General features: G+C 46.6%; 1 protein-coding gene across 3 annotated transcripts in view; it reads right to left on the bottom strand.

Moving 5' to 3' along the window:
* Positions 1-1714: 1714 nt before the first annotated feature.
* LITAF (lipopolysaccharide induced TNF factor) overlaps positions 1715-21432 on the bottom strand; it is a 39726-nt gene continuing 20008 nt past the window's right edge. For all 3 annotated transcript variants that reach the window (XM_054453353.1, XM_054453355.2, XM_054453352.2), the window contains exons 2-4: positions 10270-10494; positions 7273-7429; positions 1715-3464 (exon numbers count right to left, since the gene is read on the bottom strand). In XM_054453353.1, the coding sequence (XP_054309328.1) occupies positions 3356-3464; positions 7273-7429; positions 10270-10489 (486 nt within the window). In that variant the 5' untranslated portion in view covers positions 10490-10494 and the 3' untranslated portion in view covers positions 1715-3355. The remainder of the gene's footprint in view (positions 3465-7272; positions 7430-10269; positions 10495-21432) is intronic.

Genomic DNA, 21432 nt, shown 5'->3' with positions numbered 1-21432 from the left:
TCTTAGATTAAAAAAAAAAAAAAAAAAAAAAAGGCCGGGCACAGTGGCTCATGCCTGTAGTAATCCCAGGACTTTGGGAGGCCGAAGTGGGCAGGTCAGGAGTTCGAGACCAGCCTGGTTAACATGGCGAAACCCCAACTCTACTAAATGTACAAAAATTAGCTGGGCACGGTGGCAGGTGCCTGTAATCCCAGCTATTCGGGAGGCTGAGGCAGGAGAATCGCTTGAACCCGGGAGGTGGAAGCTGCAGTGAGCTGAGATCATGCCATTGCACTCTAGTCTGGGCAACATAGCGAGGCTCCCTCCCAAAAAAATAAAAAGCGAAACTATTCTTGATGTCTTTTTCATGGCCCTTGCTAGATCTACTTCCAATTCACTCACGTGCCTGCAAAAAAACAAGCGACTCATTGTAAACATTTGAGTCATACAGGGAGGAGAGGACCAAGGAACCAAAAGGCAAATCAGAATTCTGCGTAAAATTCCAACGTCTAGATTTACTCCTAACAGAAATCTTGAGCCCAGAAAGTCAGAGGAGGATTTTTACCATCCCAAACACGACAGGCTCTCACTGGGGAGAAAACTGAGGCCAAATGGTGTGAGTATATGAAGCCATGTTTATAAATAGTTCAGTATTCAACAGAAGGGTTCTCGTTAGCAACTGGGAAGCCAGTTGTCCCAGAGAAAACATTTTCACGGGTAACGCTGTGGTCAGCAAAGAATCCATCATATGCTTAAGTCTGGCTTCAAGAGATGCAGTAGCTGAATGATTTTGTTAAGCCACAAACCAACACTTCTTAGAAGGCCACCTCGCCTAGATGGACATAACAGAATATAAGATATATAGCCACTTTTGGTTTCAGATTGGTAAAATTCCTCTTTGCGGTCCAAGTAGGTAGGTATAAAGCCCTTTCATTAATTGAATGTGAACCAGTGTTTGCAAGAGACTCTCAAGTCCCCACCAAACAGTGGCAGAACAAAAGAGCCTTTTAATTTGATATGTAAGTCCATACTTCGAACAGTAAAATGGAATGTCCAATGAACGCTTCGTACTCCAGGCATCTGACATGAAAGTTCCGCGTAATACATGTTTTTACGATCCTGAAATAGGCTCTTGTTTTGAAGACTTTGCATATGTAATTAATAATAGCTTGAGATCATGTATATGCCACCATCTGAGCCAAACTGCTAAATATGCATGGCCCCGAAACTACACAATCAAGATCTGGAAAGCAGCAATTTTTCAAGACTGTAATTTAGGGTTTAAATGACAATGTAAGCCACACCAAGATGACATTATTTCCTTGCATCTAGCAAAATGAAGCTGTATCATCAGGTAGCAAAGGATGGGGGAAGGCGGCATCCATATTCCTGACATGTTACAATACTCTCCTTTTAGCATCTCACAAAGCATGTTTTGTTCAGAGAATGAATGGGGACAGTTCTCTTCTGTGCATTTTATTAAAACTTGAAAGCTGTGGCTCGCCGCCATCAATGACGCCTATTGGGTTCCAATAGCCTCATGTTCAAATCTGACTCGTTAGCAAATCCACCCAACTCAACATCGGTCATCTTGACATCGCAGGATATTCAGCAAGTCTGAAGTTTTTAATCGGGAAGGATTTTCTACCGTTACTGAGCAAATAAAGGTTCTTTGTAGCAATGGCTGGAAATGCAACATGAGCCCTTTCATCACACCAAAAGAACTCATAAATAGTTCACCGGGTGAACCAAAGACTTTATTTCTCAAAAGCAGGTAACACCAAAGTACTATGTGGTATCCATATTCGTTGCAAAAATGATAATTACTGGAATTTTCCAAACATCAAATGAAGGGGGATCAATGGTTACCACTATCGTTTTCAACCAATATACAGACGTTCGCTCAAGGTGTAGGTTTTATTTCTACATAGTAATATTCACATGAGTTCCCTATGCTGAATTATTATCAAAACGAGGACTCTTGAAGGTCGAGCCCAGCTTTGTCTTGACTTCAAAGATGACACAGCAGCCAACCTAGAATCCTGGCTTGCTGCCTGAGTCCTAGAAATCAGGTCTTCTCATGTTTTACAACAAGCCGTGTCTCTGAAAACTAAAATCAGACTTTAGATTCCTCTGAAACAGTTCTGGTTCCCAAGCATCTGCACCATGGTACCCAGACATGCTCAAAATGTGCTTTCCCTTATCTTTCAAAACCCACCACCAGGAACCCAAAACGGACCCCACTTTGAGAGTTCCATGATGAAGGTGTTTAAGAACCACATCAACCCCAAGTAAAGGCAGTAGATGAAATTATCCATTTCTTTTTCTTCCTTTTTTTTTAAGTGAGACTACATTGGCAAATGGAAAAATGACACCAATCATATGATTACAGAAAATGGTTTTATAAATCCTCCTCTTGAAATTATGTTCAGGCCCAGCACGGTAGCTCATGCCTGCAATCCCAGCACTTCGGGAGGCCAAGGCAGAAGGATTGCTTGAGCCCAGGAGTTCAAGACCAGCCTGGGCAACATAGTAAGACCTCACCTCTGTTTAAAAAAAAAAAAAAAAAGAAATTCTGTTCAAAAGTATTTCAGACCAAAAGGAAGTCATAAAAACTGTTCATATAATTAGTCTATGAGAAAAAAATCCCTGTATGGAAAGGGGCGCTGAAGATCGGGCACAGAGAAACAAGGGGAGACAGGGCAGTGATAAGATCCAGCCCTATTTTTCTAGCATGCATTTATGACCTCGTGGATATGTCTGTACTGGGTGTTAATAGCCCCTCTTTGTACTTAAAAAAAAAAATTAAGAAATTAAAGTGAATCTGTGTGCTAATGAAGTCTGCAGTTACAGAATCTCAAAGCCAAGCCTGTAAAGTCTGTAAGGCAAGATCTTTGTCATAAGGGACGGAAAGAGACGGATCAGATAATGGTAGGCACTAAAGGCTGGTTCAGCCGAGCTCTGGGCAGAACAACCACAAAAATAAGGCAACTGTGGCTTCTCAGTTTGAGACTGCCACCAGAAAGGCCCACGGAGCAGGAAAAAAGAGCCACTGATGGCAGATCACAGGAAGATATTCGGATAGGGCAATGATCACAGTTAGATGGCAGGACTCAGGGTCACAGGGAGGCAGGAAACCGTGGAACTGACACTCAAGGGGAATGTCTTTGCAAGTCCTATGCACGACTCCAAGCAGCAATTTCTGGGGTTTGGAGATTTGTTAGTTTAGCGACGTATTCCCCCCAAAAGAAGACATGAAGTTGGGCCCCCTGGAGAGGTGAGACCACCAGGGCAGAACCTCCACCAGGCGTGAAGCTGGATGAGAGGTGGAAAGGACTTCCTGCGGCACCCGGCTCCCTCCACGTCTGGCTGAGTCCTACAAACGCTTGTAGGTGCCCAGGAGAGCTCTGCAGTTGGGACAGTAATGGTCCACGTCCTGCAGGGCATCCACGCAGAAGGGGATGAAGCAGCAGCCCGCTATGCACCTGGAAGGAGAGAGAGACACACGGAGCACATTACTGACCACAACAGGATGGACACTGGCTGCCAAAAACATGTTCATGTCCTTCTTTGTAAAAAGGGTCTTTGCCAGTATAATTAGGAATTTTGAGATGGGATCATCTTGGATTATCCAGGTGGACCCCTAAAACCCAATGACCTCAGAAGAAGAGGAGAAGACACACAGAGATACAGAGTGGGCAGAAGGGTATGTGAAGACAGAGGCAGAGGCTGGAGTGATGAGGCCATAAGCCAAGGAACACCTGCAGCTACCAGAAGCTGGAGAAGGCAAAAAATGATTCACCCTAAAGCCTTAGGAGGGAGCGTGGCCCTGCTGAGCCCTGCTGACATTTTAGTCTTTGGTTTGTTTTTTGTTTTTGTTTTTTTTTGAGATGGAGTCTCACTCTGTCGCCCAGGGTTCAAGCAGTTCTCCCTCCTCCTGGGTTCAAGCAATTCTCCTGCCTCAGCCTCCTGAGTAGCTGGGATTGCAGGTGCATGCCACCAGGCCCAGCTAATTTTTGTATTTTTAGGAGAGATGGGGTTTCACCGTGTTGGCCAGGCTGGTCTCAAACTCCTGACCTCAAGTGATCCACCTGCCTTGGCCTCCCCAAGTGCTGGGATTACAGGTGAGAGCCACCACACCCGGCCCCTGCTGACATTTTGATTTTGCACTTCTGGCCTCTAGAATTGTGAGAGTTAATATCTGTTGTTTTAAACACTAGGTGTGTTGTAATTTGTGATGACACCCCTAGGAAATTAACATGCCAGCCAATACTAAGGCTCCTCCTACGGACAGAGCCCCTTCGAGCATTATTTTCAAATCTGGGGTCATTTGGGAGTCTTTCAAAGTGTTAGATGGGCTTGGTGAACTTTTTTTGCAAAGGGACAGATAGTAGATCTTTTAGTCTTTTTGTTGCTGTGTTTTGTTTGTTTTTGTAGAGATGGGGTCTTGCTATGTTGCACAGGCTGGTCTTGAACTGCTGACCTCAAGTGATCCTTCCACCTCCGCCTCCCAAAGTGCTGGGATTACAGGTGGAAGCCACCACACACCCGGCCACATACTTTCATCCTGATGAGCCATCGAGTCTCTGTTGCCGCTGCTCAACTCTGCCCTAGGAATGAGAAGACAGCCACAGAGAATCCAAAAACCAACAGGCGTGGCTGTGTTCCCGTAAAACTTAAAACAGGCGCCTGGCTCCAGGGTTGTTTTGCCAACCCCTGTCTTACTGATCTCTTTTCCATATAGACAGGATGCTTCTTACAGCAACCAAGTAGAGTTCCCCAAATAACGCCTCTTAACCTACATAATCCACCATTGGCACACACAGGCAGGAATCTCAGACAGCCTGACAACCAATGTTTGCCAAAAACGGAGTTAAAACTCAACCTTTTACAGAAAGACGCTAGTTTACATAAAGCAGAATTTGGAAATATTCTGATGAGGAAATTATCTCATGAAAGAAATTTCCTCCTATTGCCTAAGCTTTCCAGAGCTCAAATAAGGGCAGTCAGTCCATTCAGCAGGAATCTTAACCTACGGCTTATAGGTACAGGCGCGGCTCCAGGCAGCATACACACATATTTTATCCACAGCAGCCCCTGAGGTGGGTGTTATTGCCCCGTACCCCCATCTATAGATGGGGAAACTGAAGCACAGTGAGGTAAAGTCACTTGCCCATGGCCACATAGCTAGTGAGAAGCAGGATTTGAACCCACTCTACCATGTTTAAGGAAGGAACAAAGGGAGGAAAAGAAAGGTTGCCTCAATTTCTAAAGCCAGACTGGCATAGGCCGATTCTCAATGTAAGTTTCTATTCCTCTATAATCCCAGCACTTTGGGAGGTCAAGGCAGGAGGACTGCTTGAGTCCAGGAGTTCAAGACCAGCCTGGGCAACAGAGTAAAATCTCTGCTTCCACAAAAAAAAAAAAATTTAAAAATTAGCTAGGTATGGTGGCACACACCTGTGGTCCCAGGTACTCAGGAGGTTGAGCTGGGAGCATTGCAGGAGCCCAGGAGATCAAAGCTGCAGAGAGCTACGATCGTACCACTGCGCTCCTGCCTGGACAATAGAGCAAGACTCAGTCTCAAACAAAACAAAACAAGTAAGTTTCTATTCCGTCTTTCCCCGATTTCAAAGATAAAAATTTGTTTTAATACAAATATCCAGAGGCAATGGACTTTTTTTTTTTTTTTTAAGCATTTTCTGCCCACGGAATGAAGACAACAGCAGAGTCCTATGGGCAAGAGGGGGAATCAGGTGCCCAGAAAGCTGTTTTGTCTCCTTCCCTCCTTATTTAACACATGACCTCAAGGAAGTTAACTAAACTCTCCGGGACTCTGAGCCTCTTATTGAACTTAGGAAGAGAAATATTGTTCCTTCTCAACCTCAAGTCACCAAAGGACAATGTAGAGGAATGTGCCGGTTGCATGAGGCTCCTGAAACTCGCAAACATTGTTTCCTTCAAGGAAAAGAATGGAGCCCCTTGGGGTTTTCTGAGTGGCTCACGTGGCCAGGAATAAGGAAGCTACTTTTACCTGCTTGGTGGGAAACAAAAAATTGATTGTGTTTCCTCAGATTTTTCCCCCAGAACAGAAACTATTATCTCTTTAAACATAATACCCTTGGTGCAGACATAAATATTTATATAATTTCCCTGCATGAGTAATGGGAAAAATACTTCGGGTCATAAAAAGATAAGAAGTTTTGAAGCGATTCCTATGAAGAATTTTAATGTACAGATTGTTTAAAGCTTCCCTCGGGCTCGAGAAAAACATTATTATTTAGGTCATGAAATTCTAGAAGAAAAAGGAATCCCTAAGGGTATTGCCCTGTACACAGCTGGAAGCAGCTGTGAAGCTTGTCCCTACACACAGGGCGTGGTTTCAGCAGATAAGCAAGAAGAAAAGACGGAAGACCAATTTCTGGGGACTGATAAGCTTTAGACCAGCAGGGATGACTTGGCCTCCCAGGGGGCATTTTTGTTCAGAACACTGGGGAGTGTGGTGCTCCTAGCATCAAGCGGGTGGGGGCCAGGGATGCTATTCAATATCCTACAATGCACAGGACACCTCCTACAATAAAGAAATGTCTTGGGCCAGGCATGATGGCCCACGCCTATAATCCCAGCACTTTGGGAGGCTGAGGCGGGCGGGCCACCTGAGGTCAGGAGTTCGAGACCAGCCTGGCCAACATGGTGAGACCCTATCTCTACTAAAAGTACAAAATATTAGCCGGGCCTGGCGGTGCACACCTGTAATCCCAGCTACTCAGGAGGCTCAGGCAGGAGAATAGCTTGAACCTGGGAGGTGGAGGTTGCAGCGAGCCAGGATCGTGCTACTGCACTCCAGCCTGGGCAACAGAGTGAGAATCCATCACAAAAAAAGAAAGAAATGTCTTAGGCCAGGCACAGTGGCTCACACCTGTAATCCCAGCAGTTTGGGAGGCCGAGGCGGGCAGATCACCTGAGGTCAGGAGTTTGAGACCAGCCTGGCCAAGATGGTGAAACGCCAACTCTACTAAAAATAAGCTGGGCGTGGTTGTGCACCCCTATAATCCCAGCTACACAGGACGCTGAGGCAGGAGAATCGTTTGAACCTGAGCAGTGGGGATTACAGTGAGCCGAGATCGCCCCACTGTACTCCAGCCTGGGCGACAGAACCAGATTCCATCTCAAAAAAAAACAACACAAACGTCTGGCCCTGAATGTCAAGCATGGTGCAGTTGCGAACCCACCCCTGCCAGCACCCAGAGAGAAGGGCAGGAGGGCTTGGGGCCAAGTGGGAGGTAGACTCACCCCAGCAGGCACAGGCTCCCGCAGGACAGCCAGGTCAGGGCACCAGCGTTATAGGACAGCTGGCTCACGATCATCTTGTTGCAGGAAGGACAACACATTTGGACAGGGCGGTCCAAAAAGGTGATGGGGTGCTGCACATAGACCGTCTGCACGGTAACTGATGAAAGGGAGAGGGACAAACACAGGCTGCTCAGGAAACAAGGCCAATAGCATTCACTACAGGACAAAGAGAGGAACGCAGGGATGCGAGCAAATATTATATTTGTACATCCATGTTCATAGCACGCGTTCATCGTTTGGCTATCTATGAGAGCCAAAAGGGGAAGTAACACATGTGTCCATTGATGGACCAATAAATTAACACAGCAAAGTTTATCCATCCACCAGAATATGATTCAGCCTCAAAAAGAAAGGAGGACTGGGCGCGGTAGCTCATGCCTCTGATCCCAACACTTTGGGAGGCCGAGGTGGGAGGATTGCTTGAGCCTAGGAGTTTGAGATCAGCCTAGGCAACATGACAAGACCTCATCTCTACAAAAAACTATAAAAATTAGCCCAGCGTGGTGGTACATGCCTGTAGACCCAGCTACTCAGGAGGCTGAGGTGGGAGGATCACTTGAGTGTGAGAGATTGAGGATGCAGTGAATTATGATTGCGCCACTGCTCTCCAGCCTGGACAACAGAGCAACGCTCAGTCCCAAAAACAAATAAACAAATTTTAAGCAGCCTCACACTGTGCCCAGCAGCTCTTGATAAACAATCCACTCTCTTTACACAGACCCTTTGATAAACTCTGACAGCCAATGATAAGGGTAGAGTTTACCAAGCCAGGAAACGCAGGCCAACTCTGTGAGACAACAAGCTCGTGAACTGTGTTGATACAAGAAATGAAAATATAAAATAATGCTAGGAAGAAAAAGTTATGTGAAAACATGTTTGAACATTCGCAAGAATCAGAAAAGAATCCAGGCCGGGCACGGTGGCTCACATCTGTAATCCCAGCAAATCCCTTGGCTTTGGGAGGCTGAGGTGGGTGGATCACCAGAGGTCAGGAGTTCAAGACCAGCCTGGCCAACATGGTGAAACCCTGTTTCAAAAGACAAAAATTAGCCGGGCATGGTGGCGCGTGCCTGTAGTCCCAGCTACTTGGGAGGCTGAGGCAGGAGAATCGCTTGAACTCGGGAGGCAGAGGTTGCAGTGAGCCAAGATCATGCCACTGCACTCCAGCTTGGGCAACAGAACAAGACTCTACCTCAAAAAAAAAAAAAGAAAAAAAGAAAAAAAAAAGAGAGAATCCGGGGTGATGAAAATCATCAAGCACTTCAGTTGTTAAGCTCATATTTCTGTCAAAGCAACTTCCTTCTGTTCCTTTTTACGTTGTTAGAATGCCATTTATATAACAAATGAATTAGGGGAAAATTACTGCCTAGAGTTAACTGAACTTAGTAATACTCATAGAAAGACCCTCCTTCCAGAAAAGTAGTATTGAATCATACTTTAGCACTTATGTGTAATTTTTTTTTGGCAGGGGGGACAGGGTCTTGTGTTGCCCAGGCTGGAGCGCAGGGGTACAATCATAGCTCACTGCAGCCTCAACCTCTTGGGCTTAAGCAATCCTCCCACCTCAGCCTCCCAAGTAGCTGGGACTACAGGTGCAAGCCATCACACTCGGCTAATTTTATTTCCATAGAGACAATATCTCACTATGTCACTCAGGCTGGTTTGGAACTCCTGGCCTCAGGTGATCCTCCTGCCTCAGCCTCCTCAGTAGCTAGGATTACAGGCGCAAGCCACCATACCCAGTTCATACATTTTATTAAGTGTTTTTGGGGTTCAAGAATAAGTTATTTGGGCCAGGCTCTGTGACTTATGCTGGTAATTCTAACACTTTGGGAGACCAAGGGAGGTGGGAAGATCGTTTGAGCTCAGGAGTTAAAGATCAGCCTGGAAAAATAGTGAGACTGCATTTCTACAAAAATTTAAAAATTAGCCAGGTGAGGTGGTGGATGCCTATAGTCTCAGCTATTCCAGAGACTGAGGTGGTAGGATCACTTGAGCCCAGGAGGTTCAGGCTGTAGCGAGCCATGACTGCACCACTGCACTCCAGCCTGGGCAACACGGTGAGACCCTGTCTCAAAAAAAAAAAAAAAAAAAAAACCAAAGAAGAAGAAGAAACTATTTATTGATCACAGGATGGTCTAAGAATCTAAAGTCATTATCTCATCCTCTTCCAGCTCAAAATAACTTGAACACAACAATAAGAGTTCACTTTTATCAAATGAGTACTCTGTATTTGGCACACAGTACTTCCTCTCATGTTAACAACTCACTGATATTTGTAAATAGGTACTTGATGAAACCTATTTTACAAATGGGGAAGCTGAGGCACAAGGAGGTTATGTGAACCCAGGCAGTCTGATTCACGGGCCCCCTCTCTGAGCTAAAGATTTCTTTCAGAACTACCTGTGATACTGAAGCAGTGACATACCAGGTCACCCTCGGGCGGAAGGAAGCACCAAAGGACAGGGACCATCTAGTTGCTCAAAAGCAGAAGAGCAACTTGCATTGAGGGTGAGCTGGTATGAAAACACAATCACACATTGCTCAGGATGGTTTCTTCTCCTCCCTCTTCCTACCTCGGCCCTGGCCTCAGGGCAGAAGTTCTGCATCAGCCCTCAGGAGGAAGGGTGCGGGCCCTTAAGACACAAACTCCCATTCTCAGAAGAAAGTTGGTTGTGCCTCCATGAGATGTGCCAAAAGATTCATATATGATGATCATGGGAAAGATCCTAAACCATACTTTATTATGGAAAAGCTGTGAGCCTCACCAACATGGAATCTAAAAGACCGTGTGTGGAATTTCAAGGTAAGGGGGTAAAACTGGAACGTACTGGCACTTTACTTAGACTCTTTGGTAGAGTCACTTTGGTCACTCTCCTGATTCCCAGTGTGGAGGGCCAAGGAAATGGTAAGGGGGGCCTGGGAGGCCACACGTACTTGGATTGTTATTGGGGATGGGCGCTGGCTGGGTATAATACGAAGGAGGATTCATGCCCTTCCCATCAGGCCCTGTCACAAGCCCCGTAGTTGGCCCAGGCATGGGAGCTGGAGGTGTGGGGTAATAACTGTTAACAGCCACTGTCTCTTCATAGGATGGAGGTGCGGATGGTGCTGAGGAAGGCCCGGTGGCCGCCTGGTAAGGTCCTGGAACCGACATTTTACCTAAAACAGAAACAGAACATACCAGATAAGAAATTCAGTTATCTCTCCCTCTCTTTTTTACCTCAGGCTTCAATTTTCTTTCTGGCAAACAGAAATTCTGAGAAAATGACTTCCATCCAGCTTTGTGCAAAAGCTAGGAAGAGGGTTAATGTCCCTTCAAGACCCCAGAATTAATCAAAAAGTAAATAATTACTACCAAAAATCACCAAAACCTGGAAAATCCAAAGTGGAAACATCAACCAAATACGAGTCATTTCTTCTTCACATCATAAACCATTACCGGACAATGACCTATGTACCTTCCATATCTGGTGTTTCTTCTTCGGTTTTTTTTTGTTTGTTTTTTGTTTTTTGGTTTTTTGGTTTTTAAGCCACTGTGGTTTTCACTAACTGTTTCAGGTAACGGAAAAGATAAAGGCATTCAAAAACCAACCACAAATTATCACAAATAGCAAAGGGGCCAGATGCCACAAAATGCACACTGTATGATGCTATTTAAATAAAGGTCAGAAATAGGCAAAATGAATCCATGGAGCGGTTACTCTTGGGAGAGGAAGAAGAATCTGGAAAGGGGTATGAGGGGGCCTTTGCAGGGGGCGGGTCCTGTTCTCTTTCTTCACCTGGGGGCTGGTTACAGAGGTATGTTCAGTCTGTAAAAATCTGAGTTGTACAATTAAAACGTATATACTTTTTTGTATGTGTGTTATAGTTTTGTTTTTTGTTTTGTTTTATTTTTTTGAGACAAGATCTGTCACCCAGGCTAGACTGCAGTGGTGCGATCTCAGCTCACTGCAGCCTCCACCACCCAGGCCCAGGTGATCTTCCTGCCTCAGCCTCCCAGGTAGCTGGGACTACAGGCATGTGCCCCCACGCCCGGCTAATGTTTTCATTTTTTGTAGAGATGGGGGTCTCACTTTGCTGTCTAGGCTGGTCTTGTACTCCTGGGGGCAAGTGAACCTCCCGCCTTGGCTTCCCAATGTGCTGGGATTAAAGGCATGAGCCACCGTGCCCAGCCTGTGTGTTATAGCTTTTTAAGAAGGAAATACACATAGACTTCAGTTCTCATTTTGAAAAATGAGCACCAGAGGAGCCAGGCACACATTTTCTTTTGTGAGGGCAAAGAAAGGATTTCCCTCCAGCCCTGGCAGAGCTGCTGCTCGCCTAGAATTACACCCTGCACCCAGAGTGTGCTCCTGTCTGATGTTCCATGATCCAGCAGCCATGGGGCAGCTGGAAGCAGACACAGTGCTGTTCTTTGTGTGGCTGTTTTTCTAACTGGGCAGGGTTCAGGCTGCCTTAGAAGAGCCATTCAAACCTGTCTCGGGAGAAATGGGAAACGAGGCTCCGGGGCAGCGAGCCACAGCCACCGCTCCCCTCTCCCGACACTGTCTGCCTCATTTTCTAGAACTCGTGGGAAGCCAAGGCAGCAATTAATCCCACTGCAGGGAGAAGGGTAGAGTCCTTCTCGGAAGCCCTGCCTCTAAACCAAGCCCCAAAGAGGAGACTTCTCTGGAGGAACCAAAGAAAGGGTATTCACCTCAAAGTGGAAACAGAGACCAGATGCGGTGGCTCACACCTGTAGTCCCAGCACTCTGTGGAGCCGAGGTGGCAGGATAGCCTGAGCCCAGGATCTCAAGACTAACCTGGGCAACATGGTGAGACTCCCATCTCCAAAATAAAACAAAACAAAAGGGCTGGGTGCAGTGGCTCATGCCTGTAATCCCAGTACTTTGGGAGGTTGAGGCAGGAGGATCACTTGAGCCCAGGAATTCACGACCGGCCTGGGCAACATAGTGAGACCCTGTCTCTACAATGAAAAAAAAGTAGCCAGATGTAGTGGCACACACCTGTAATCCCAGCTACTTAGGAGGCTGAGGCAGGAGGATTGCTTAATCCTGGGAGGTTGAGGCCACAGTGAGCCATGATCGCGCCACTGCACTCCAGCCTGGGCAAGAGAGCGAGACTCTGTCTCAAAGACAAACAAACAAAACAAAGTGGAATAGAGGTGGGGGAATGAACATGATAAAAAGAAAGTCAGTAAGTAAAGACAGGTTGGGGCTGCATTCTAGAAAACTTTGAAAGTCCCTTGGAGAACACATGTTCAAGACTTCATTCTATCAGAGTGCTGTCTAACAGAACCTTCTGTGATGATGGAAATGCTCTGTATCTGCTGCCCAATATAGCAGCCACCAGTCACGTAAGGCTGTTGGACATCTAAAATGTGGCTTCTGGCCAGGCACAGGGGCTCATGACGGCAATCCCAGCACTTTGGGAGGTCAAGGCAATTGGATTACTTGAGCCCAGGAGTTCAAGACCAGCCTAGACAACATAGTGAGACCCTGTCTCTACAAAATTTTAAAAATTAAAAAAATTAGCCAGGCATGGTGGTGCACACTTGTGGTCCCAGCTACCCAGGAGGCTGAGGTAGGAGGATCACTTGAGCCTAGGAGGTGGAGGCTACAGTGAGCCATGATCATGCCACTGCACTCTAGCCTGGGCGACAGAGCAACACTCTATCTCTAAAAGAAAAAAAGAAATTAGTTAGTGTGAGTGAAGAACTGAATTTTTTTTTTTTTTTAGCTTTTTTTCATCTTTTTACTTGCCAATGAATTTTTACTTGTATTTAAGTTTAAGCAATTTAAATGTGAAAACTAACAATTCAATTATTGGGAAGCTTTCACGTAAGTCTGGGACAACTTGAGTATGTGAATCACTTTTTCAATGGTAAATTTGATGAACACTGAATATAGATCAAAATGTTTTTTGATAAAAATTTAGCATTCAATTTGGGATAGAATGTCAATGTAAAAATACACCCTGAATTTCAAAACTTAGTAGGAAAAAATGAACGTAAAATATCTCATTAATAATTTCTTATATTGATATATTAAAACGACCACAGCTTAGATATATGAAGTTAAGTAAAATGTATTGTTAATTTCACCTGTTTCTTTGTACCTTTCAAAATGTGGCCACTAGGCCGGGTATGGTGGCTTACACCTGTCATCCCAGCACTTTGAGAGGCTGAGGCAGGAGGATGGCTTGAGCCCAGGCATTCTAGATCAGCCTGAGCAACATAGGGAGACACTGTCTCTACAAAAAAATTAAGAATTAGCCAGACATGGTGGTGCACCCCTGTGGTCCCAGCTATTGGGAGGCTGAGGTGGGAGAATCACTTAAACCCAGGAGTTCAAGTAAGCCATGACTGCGCCACTGCACTCCAGCTTCGGCGAGACTGTCTCAAAAATAAATAAATAAAAACAAAATAAATAAAAAAGAGGCCAGACATGGTGGCTCACGACTATAATCCCAGTACTTTGGGAGGCCAAGGCAGGCGGATCGCCTGAGGTCAGGAGTTTGAGACCAGCCTGGCCAACACGGTGAAACCCCGTCTCTACTAAAAATACAAAAATTAGCCAGGTGTGGTATTCGGCGCCTGTAATCCCAGCTACTCAGGAGGCTGAGACAGGATAATCACTTGAACGCGGGAGGTGGAGGTTGCAGGGAGCTGAGATTGTGCCATTGCACTCTAGCCTGGGCAACAGAGTGAGACTCTGTCTCAAAAATCAATAAATAAATAAATAAAATGTGGTGGCCAGGCACGGTGGCTCATGCCTGTAATCCCAGCACTTTGGGAGGCTGAGACGGGTGGATCGTTTGAGGTAAGGAGTTCGAGACCAGCCTGGCCAACATGGTGAAACCCCATCTCTACTAAAAATACAAAAATTAGCCAGGTATGGTAGCGTGCGCCTGTAATCCCAGTGCTTAACCCGGGAGGCAGAGGTTGCAGCGAGCTGAGATCACGCCACTGCACTCCAGCCTGGGCCACAGAGTGAGATTCCATCTCAAAAAAAAAAAAAAATGTAGCTACTAAAAAATTGTAAATGATATAATGAAGCTTGCTTTCTGCTCCTAATACACAGCAAAGCTATGAGCCATCGGAGTCACAGAAGGTTACAGAGAAGCGGAAAGGCCCAACCCCAGAAAAGACAGATGAGACAGAAGGTCTGTAAAAGGAGCAAGAAGCAAAGTAGAGAAGGCCACCAGAAGCAGGAGGGCAGGGTGAGGGTGTAATGAGATCACAGGAGGTGTTTGTGAAAACAGGCTTGGGTTTAACACTGAGACTGACGGTGTAAAGTGGTTTGAGGCGTGTTGCTAGTTTCCTCTGACATACAGGAACAGAAATGCAGAAGTCCCAGCTTGCCCCTAAAGTCCGCTGACATCCCCCCCAGATGACCCCAGGAAACCCTGACATCTGCTTCTGGCCTTGTTGAAACTTCCAGCAAAGGGAACGACAGGGCACCCTGGGGGTCTGGAGTGACCTACATCCGGGCTGAACGTCGAGGACTCGCCATCACAGCCCCAGACCCACCTCCACAATTTATGGTGAAAACTGACTCGTATAAAAACTTACAAGACCAGAAAAAGCCAGTGTGTACAGAAATCCTCAAGGAGCATGGTTGGTCGTGACTGCCAATGGAATGCTTTGAGGGAAAACAAGGCCTGGGGCATCCTAAACCTCCAAGAGGCAATGGCTGAATTCAGCAGCAGAGCAATTTCTGCAAAAACCACGGCATCTCCTCCCAAAGTGAGGAAACTGCATCTTTACAGAGTCAACATTACAGGTGTGGGGGATGGGAGGACGGGAGCTTTCTTCTGATGACCTTTAAAACATGGGTAGACCCCAGTTTCTCGTTCTGGAAATTGAGGCCTTGGCCACCGCCTCTCCCCCTTTATTGAGACCATCTTTCATGTGGTCACATCTTATCTTCCGGGATTTCGAGACACTGCCTCTTTTGAGCATTGCTTTGAGATCAAACAGCCACACAAACACATTTATAATTCTGAAAAGAACAAGAGCAACAGGCCAGAATAGTAAAAAAGACTCATAACCGCTGGTTTGGAAGTTTTCTAAATAAATTCCACAGTCTTCCCTCCCTCAGGCCCCAAGGCCAGGAAATGCCACCACGGTTAGTCCCATTTTGTTTTCCTTGTTTTGCGCCTTCATTTCAATTTGGCTTATCTCCTGGGATAAGAGGCCCACCCACCAACCATCCCTCTCCTCATCACCCCCCATCCCTCCTTATCACCTCCCCAACTACTAAACTCTTAGAACAGCAATTAGTCCCCCTCACCCTAAACTCACACACACACTCTGCACAATGTCTTTTTTTAAAAAAGAGAGAGAGAAAGAGAGAAAGAAAAGGAGAAACAGGGTCTCGCTCTATTGCCCAGGCTGGAGTACAGTGGCACGATCATAGCTCACCACAGCCTGAAACTCATAGACTCAAACAATCCTCCTGACTCAGCCTCTGGAGTAGCTGGGACTACAGGTGTGTGTCACCATGCTTGGCTATAACTTTTTAATTTTTCTTAGAGACAGGGTCTTGCTATGCTGCCCAGGATGGTCACAAACTCCTGCGCTCAAGTGATCCTCCTGCCTCAGCCTCTCAAAGTGCTGGGATTATAGGCATGAGCCACCGTGCCCAGCCTCTCCACACTGTGAACCTGAGAGATGGAGGCTGCAGTGAGCCGAGATCGTGTCACTGCGCTCTAGCATGGGCGACTGAGCGAGACTCCATCTCAAAAAAAAAAAAAAGAAGAAAGAAAAGAAATTCGAACACTTTTTGAACAAAGGGCCTCGCGTTTCCATGCTGCACTGGAGCCCAGAAATTAAGTAGCCAAATGTGACCGGTGGTGACAGAAAAGGAAAAGGAGGCATTCCTGATCCATGGAGAATTTGGATCTGACATGCCCAGCTGTGGAATCACTTTCACATCTATAAATATGCCACTTGGGATATCTTGGGGTCCCTTTTAGCCAAAAGTTTTCCTCATTCTGACTCTCAACAATTTGCTCAACGAAAGGTATTCTTGCCCAGGCATGTTGGATCACGTCTGTAATCCCAGCACTTTGGGAGCCGAGATGGGCAGATCACTTGAGCCCAAGAGTTTGAGACCAGTCTGGGAAACAAATTGAGACCATGTCTCTACAAATGGTACAAAAATTAGCCAGGCGTTGTGGCAGGTGCCTGTGGTCCTGGCTGCTCTGGAGGCTAAGGTAGGAGGATCACTTGAGCCCAGGAGTTCGAGACTGCAATAAGCTAGGATCACGCCACTGCTCTCCAGCCTGGGTGACAGAGCAAGACCTTGTCTCAAAACAAAAAGAAGAAAAAAAAAAGTAGGGTCACAAAATCATATATAAAGATAATCTTTAAAAATTTTTTTTTAATTAAAAAATATATATTAGCCAGACATGGTCGCACAAACTTGTAGTCCCAGCTATTCAGGAAGGTGAGGTGGGAGGATTTGCTCGAGCCTGGGAGCTCGAGGTTACAGTGAGCTGTGATCACACCACTGCACTCCAGCCTGGCTGACAGAGTGAGACCATATCTCTACACAAAAAATTATAATAATATTAATTTTTTTTTTTGAGTCAGAGTCTCACTCTGTCGCCTAGGCTGGAACGCAGTGGCGTGATCTCGGCTCACAGCAACCTCTGCTTCCCAGGCTCAAGCAATTCTCATGCCTCAGCCTGCCGAGAAGCTGGGATGACAGGCGCCTGCCAACACGCCCAGCTAATTTTTGTATTTTTTAGTGGAGACAGGGTTTCACCATGTTGGCCAGGCTGGTCTCAAACTCCCGACCTCAGGTGATCAGCCCACCTTGGCCTCCCAGAGTGCTGGGATTACAGGCGTGAGTCACCACGCCTGGCCAGAAATTTTTAAAAAACAGAAAAATCATGAAAAGAAAATACACCCTCAGTGGAAGCAACACATGTGAACTCTGGAGAGATCACCTCTCTTTCTGCCTCCCTAATACATGAAAGTGCGTTTACTGTGCACTTTCACGCCACACACCTGATGCCATGCAAAAAATACCTGCCAATGATGGGTTCCAACTCATTTTGTCACTGGGCACTTTGCAATTCAAAGTGTCCTGCTTCTTAGTAAACAGGCAACAGAACGTTAATGATCAGCCGAGGGTGGAAAGTCACAAAGCTCAGCCCTCTCATATTGGGAAGAAAAACAATGAAATTCTGAGAGAGCTCAGAATTTGGAGGCAGGGTGCCCAAAGCTGCATATTTACTGCTTCAAGCCCTTAGCAAAAGACAAAGGGTTGGGGTGGGGGGCATGCTTGTCAACCCAGAAAGCATCTCCATCTCAGTTTTGTTTGTGTTTTTGTTTGAGACAGAGTCTCACTCTGTTACCCAGGCTGGAATGCAGTGGCATGATTTCAGCTCACTGCAACCTCTGCCTCCCAGGTTCAAACGATTCTCCTGCCTCAGCCTCCAGAGAAGCTGGGATTACAGGCATGCGCCACTACACCCAGCTAATTTTTTGTATTTTTACTACAGACAGGGGTTTCACCATGTTGGCCAGGCTGCTCTCGAACTCCTGACCTCAAGTGACCCACTCACCTCAGCCTCCCAAAATGCTACGGTTACAGGTGTGAGCCACCACGCCCGGCCTCAGTTCTGTTAAAAGTGGAGGCAAAAACCCCGGAACCCGCAGGGAGAAGCCACAGTGTCAGACCCAGCGATCATCCGTGCCCTGAACTGATATTAATGCACTGATCTGGAATCCTCGGGACATGGAAATAAACTCCACAAGGGACCTCACTTTCAGCAACAGATCGGCTTCTAAACAATTCAGCCTCAACAGCCTCAGAATTCTCTGGAATAGGCCACTGCAAGCTGCTACTTCAGGCGCTCACAAGGTCCTGGGTGTCATCTTACTTCTTGTGCGCCCAAAACACAGGTTCATTCAATGTTTGCAGAATCAAACCTGCAGGTCAAAAGGTACAGTGTTCTGCCTCGAATCTTGAATTTTTTTTTTTTTTTTTTTTTTTAATGGGGAGATTGCAGGGGAGTGCAATGGATAAGCCTCATCCTGGGAAAACCACGTTCATGACTATGGTATCGCTCCTGCTAGCTAAGTATGACCTTGAATCCTAAATGCAAAGGAAAAGATCAGACTTCAGGAAGCCCGGGGTGGCCAGCCTAGCAGTTTTATCACTGATCATTCGGGCTCCCAGACAGCCCTGGAATGAACCTCGAAAGCACAAAAGGCTACAGATCAAATGATTCCACTGAGATGAAATGCCCAGAATAGGTGAATTCACAGAGATACAAAGCACATCAGTGGTGGCCAGGGATGGGTGTACAGCAGTGGGAAGAAATGGGTATGGGGTTCTTTTGGGGATGATGAAAATGTTCTGGAACCAGATGGAAGTTGATGGTTGCACAACGCTATGAACTTACTAAATGCACTGAATTATCATTTTTTTTTTTTTTTTTGAGACAGAGTCTCACTCTGTTGCTCAGGCTGGAGTACAGAACTTACTAAATGCCACTGAATTATCTTTTTTTTTTTTTGAGACAGATTCTCGCTCCGTCGCTCAGGCTGGAGTACAGTGGCACAATCTTGGCTCGCTGCAACCTCTGCCTCCCAGGCTCAAGCAATTCTCCTGCCTCAGCCTCCCTAATAGCTGGGATTATAGGTGCCTGCCACCACACCCAGCCGATTTTTATATTTTTAGTAGAGACAGGGTTTCACCATGTTGACCAGGCTGGGCTCGAACTCCTAACCTCAAGTGATCCACCTGCCTCAGCCTCCCAAAGTGCTGGGATTACAGGCATGGGCCACCGCGCCTGGCCTTGAATTACTCACTTTTAAATGTTTATCTTTATGTGACTTTCTCGTCAATAAAAAGCGGGGGGGGGGGGGGCGGGGAGGAGACATTGCTGGAAATTCCTAATCTTACTATCCCAAGCCAAGGCCTTAAAACTGAGCCTCTAAGTTGGCCGCTGGTCTTGGTTCAGTCCATCCTGGGCCCCTGTTTGTCTAAAATCAAGCCACGTGGGTCTTTCTGACATCCCTCATTGTGCTCTTGACTAGCGCAACTCCCTGCTCCCGGTTTGTGGGGACTGAGAAGATTCCCAGGATGCACTGGTGCCCCTACCAACTGCAGTCTCTCGTGGCATCTCCCGCCACACCTGCCTTGCTTGGATGTTCCCAAACACGTCACGGGCATGCTCTTTCTTCCGTCTGCCTCCTTCCTGATGGGTCTGGCAAATTCCGCTTATCATATCCCAGCTTGCGTGTCACCTCCTCCAAGAAGCCCTCTCTGGCTTGCCCCCAGGAGAATTCATTCCTCCTGGAGCCTCTCTATATGGTGCAGAGGTCAAGGGCACAGACTCTGGAGCTAGACCCCCTGGGTTCCTCCAGGCGCCCCCATGCCCCAGGGCATGACTTTAGTGCCTCAGGTTTCCCATCTGTAAAATGGGCACGCTGATAGTTTCTTCCTCATAAGGCTCTTGAGAGGATGAAATGAATGCACTTGCAAAAAGGACCCAGAGCAACGTGGAATACACAAGTACTCAGTACGCGTCAGCTGTTACTAACTCATGTTTGTTTGCTGTATTTGTCATAAGGCAGTTTTCTTCACTTGTCTGTCTTCGTATCTGGTCATAGACCCCATAAGAGCAGGAACTGACACTAAAATCTGCATCCCAGCACCTAGAAAGAGGGCCAAAACGTTATGGGTGCTTCATAGGGTGACCCACTGTCCCAGTCTCCCCTGGACAGAGGGGTTTTTCCCTGGATGCAGGACTTTTGGTGCTAAATCTAGGAAAGTCTCAGGCAAACTGGGACAAGTTGGTCACTCTGGTACTTCAACAGTTTGTAGAAAGCAATACCTAGGTATGAAAAAAGGACACCAAGATCCATCTGGAAAGGCATGATGATTTGGGAGCAGGCCAGACGTGGTGGCTCATGCCTGAAATCCCAACACTTTGGGAGGCCAAGGCAGAAGGATCGCTTGAGCTTAGAAGTTCGAGACAGGCCCGGGCAACATAGTGAGACCCCACCTCTACTAACAATCAAACAAATTAGCTGGGCATGATGGCACATGTCTATAGTCCCAGCTACTCAGGAAGCTGAGATAGGAGGATCCCTCGATCACTTGAGCCCAGGAGGTTGAGGCTGCAGTAAGCTACAATAGTGCCACTGCAATTCAGCCTGGTGGAGGGGGGCATGGACAGAGGAAGACTCTACCTTGGGTTAAAAAAAAAAAAAAAAAAGATTTAGGAGTAGACATGAAAAAGCAGGAAGGGCTTACTCCAATAGCCCTAACATAGAATCTGAGAAAACGACGTTTGTAAAGGAAGATGTTTATGTAATGACAAGCCTCCATATACATGGTCTCACAGTTCAGCTCAAGGTAACATGAGGATTTACGATGCAGATGCCAGCACATCACCAAATATGCTCAAGAACTGGAATCCCTGAATTGAGCCTGGAGTCCTTCATTTCCTCCAGGATTCCTGGGGGTAGTGTATTGTTTCTCAACAGGGCACCCTAGGATGTCCAGGCAGGAGGAGACCAAGTCGGGATAAAACAGGGGTGGACAGGCTGGGTGCATGGCTCATGCCTGTAATCCCAGCACTTTGGGAGGCTGAGGCAGGCGGATTACCTGAGGTCAGGAGTTTGAGACGAGCCTGGCCAACATGGCAAAACCTCGTCTCTACTAAAAGTACAAAAATTAGCCGGACGTGGTGGCACACGCCTGTAATCCTAGCTACTCGGGAGGCTGAGGCAGGAAAACTGCTTGAGCCCAGGAGACGGAGATTGCAGTGAGCTGAGATCGTGCCACTGCACTCCAGCCTGGGCAACAGGCTTGAAAAAAACAAAACAAAACAAAACAACAACAACAACAACAAAAACATGGGTGGACAGAGGTTGAAAGGGAAGTGTGGGGGCGTGTGCACATGGACAAAATGAAGTCAGAAAGAAGAACTGCCGCAGTCTCCAAACCTCAAGACTGGTTGGTTCATTTTTTTCTCCTTGGTGCAAGTTTATGGCACTGCTAGAATCATCTCTCAGCGGAAGAGACCCCTTGTTTGGGCCAGCATCCACTCCAGTTCTGGTTCCAGCTA

The sequence above is a fragment of the Pongo pygmaeus genome, chromosome 18 (assembly GCF_028885625.2).
Source record: "Pongo pygmaeus isolate AG05252 chromosome 18, NHGRI_mPonPyg2-v2.0_pri, whole genome shotgun sequence".
NCBI lineage: Eukaryota > Metazoa > Chordata > Mammalia > Primates > Hominidae > Pongo > Pongo pygmaeus.
This window is presented reverse-complemented; position numbering and strand designations above follow the sequence as displayed.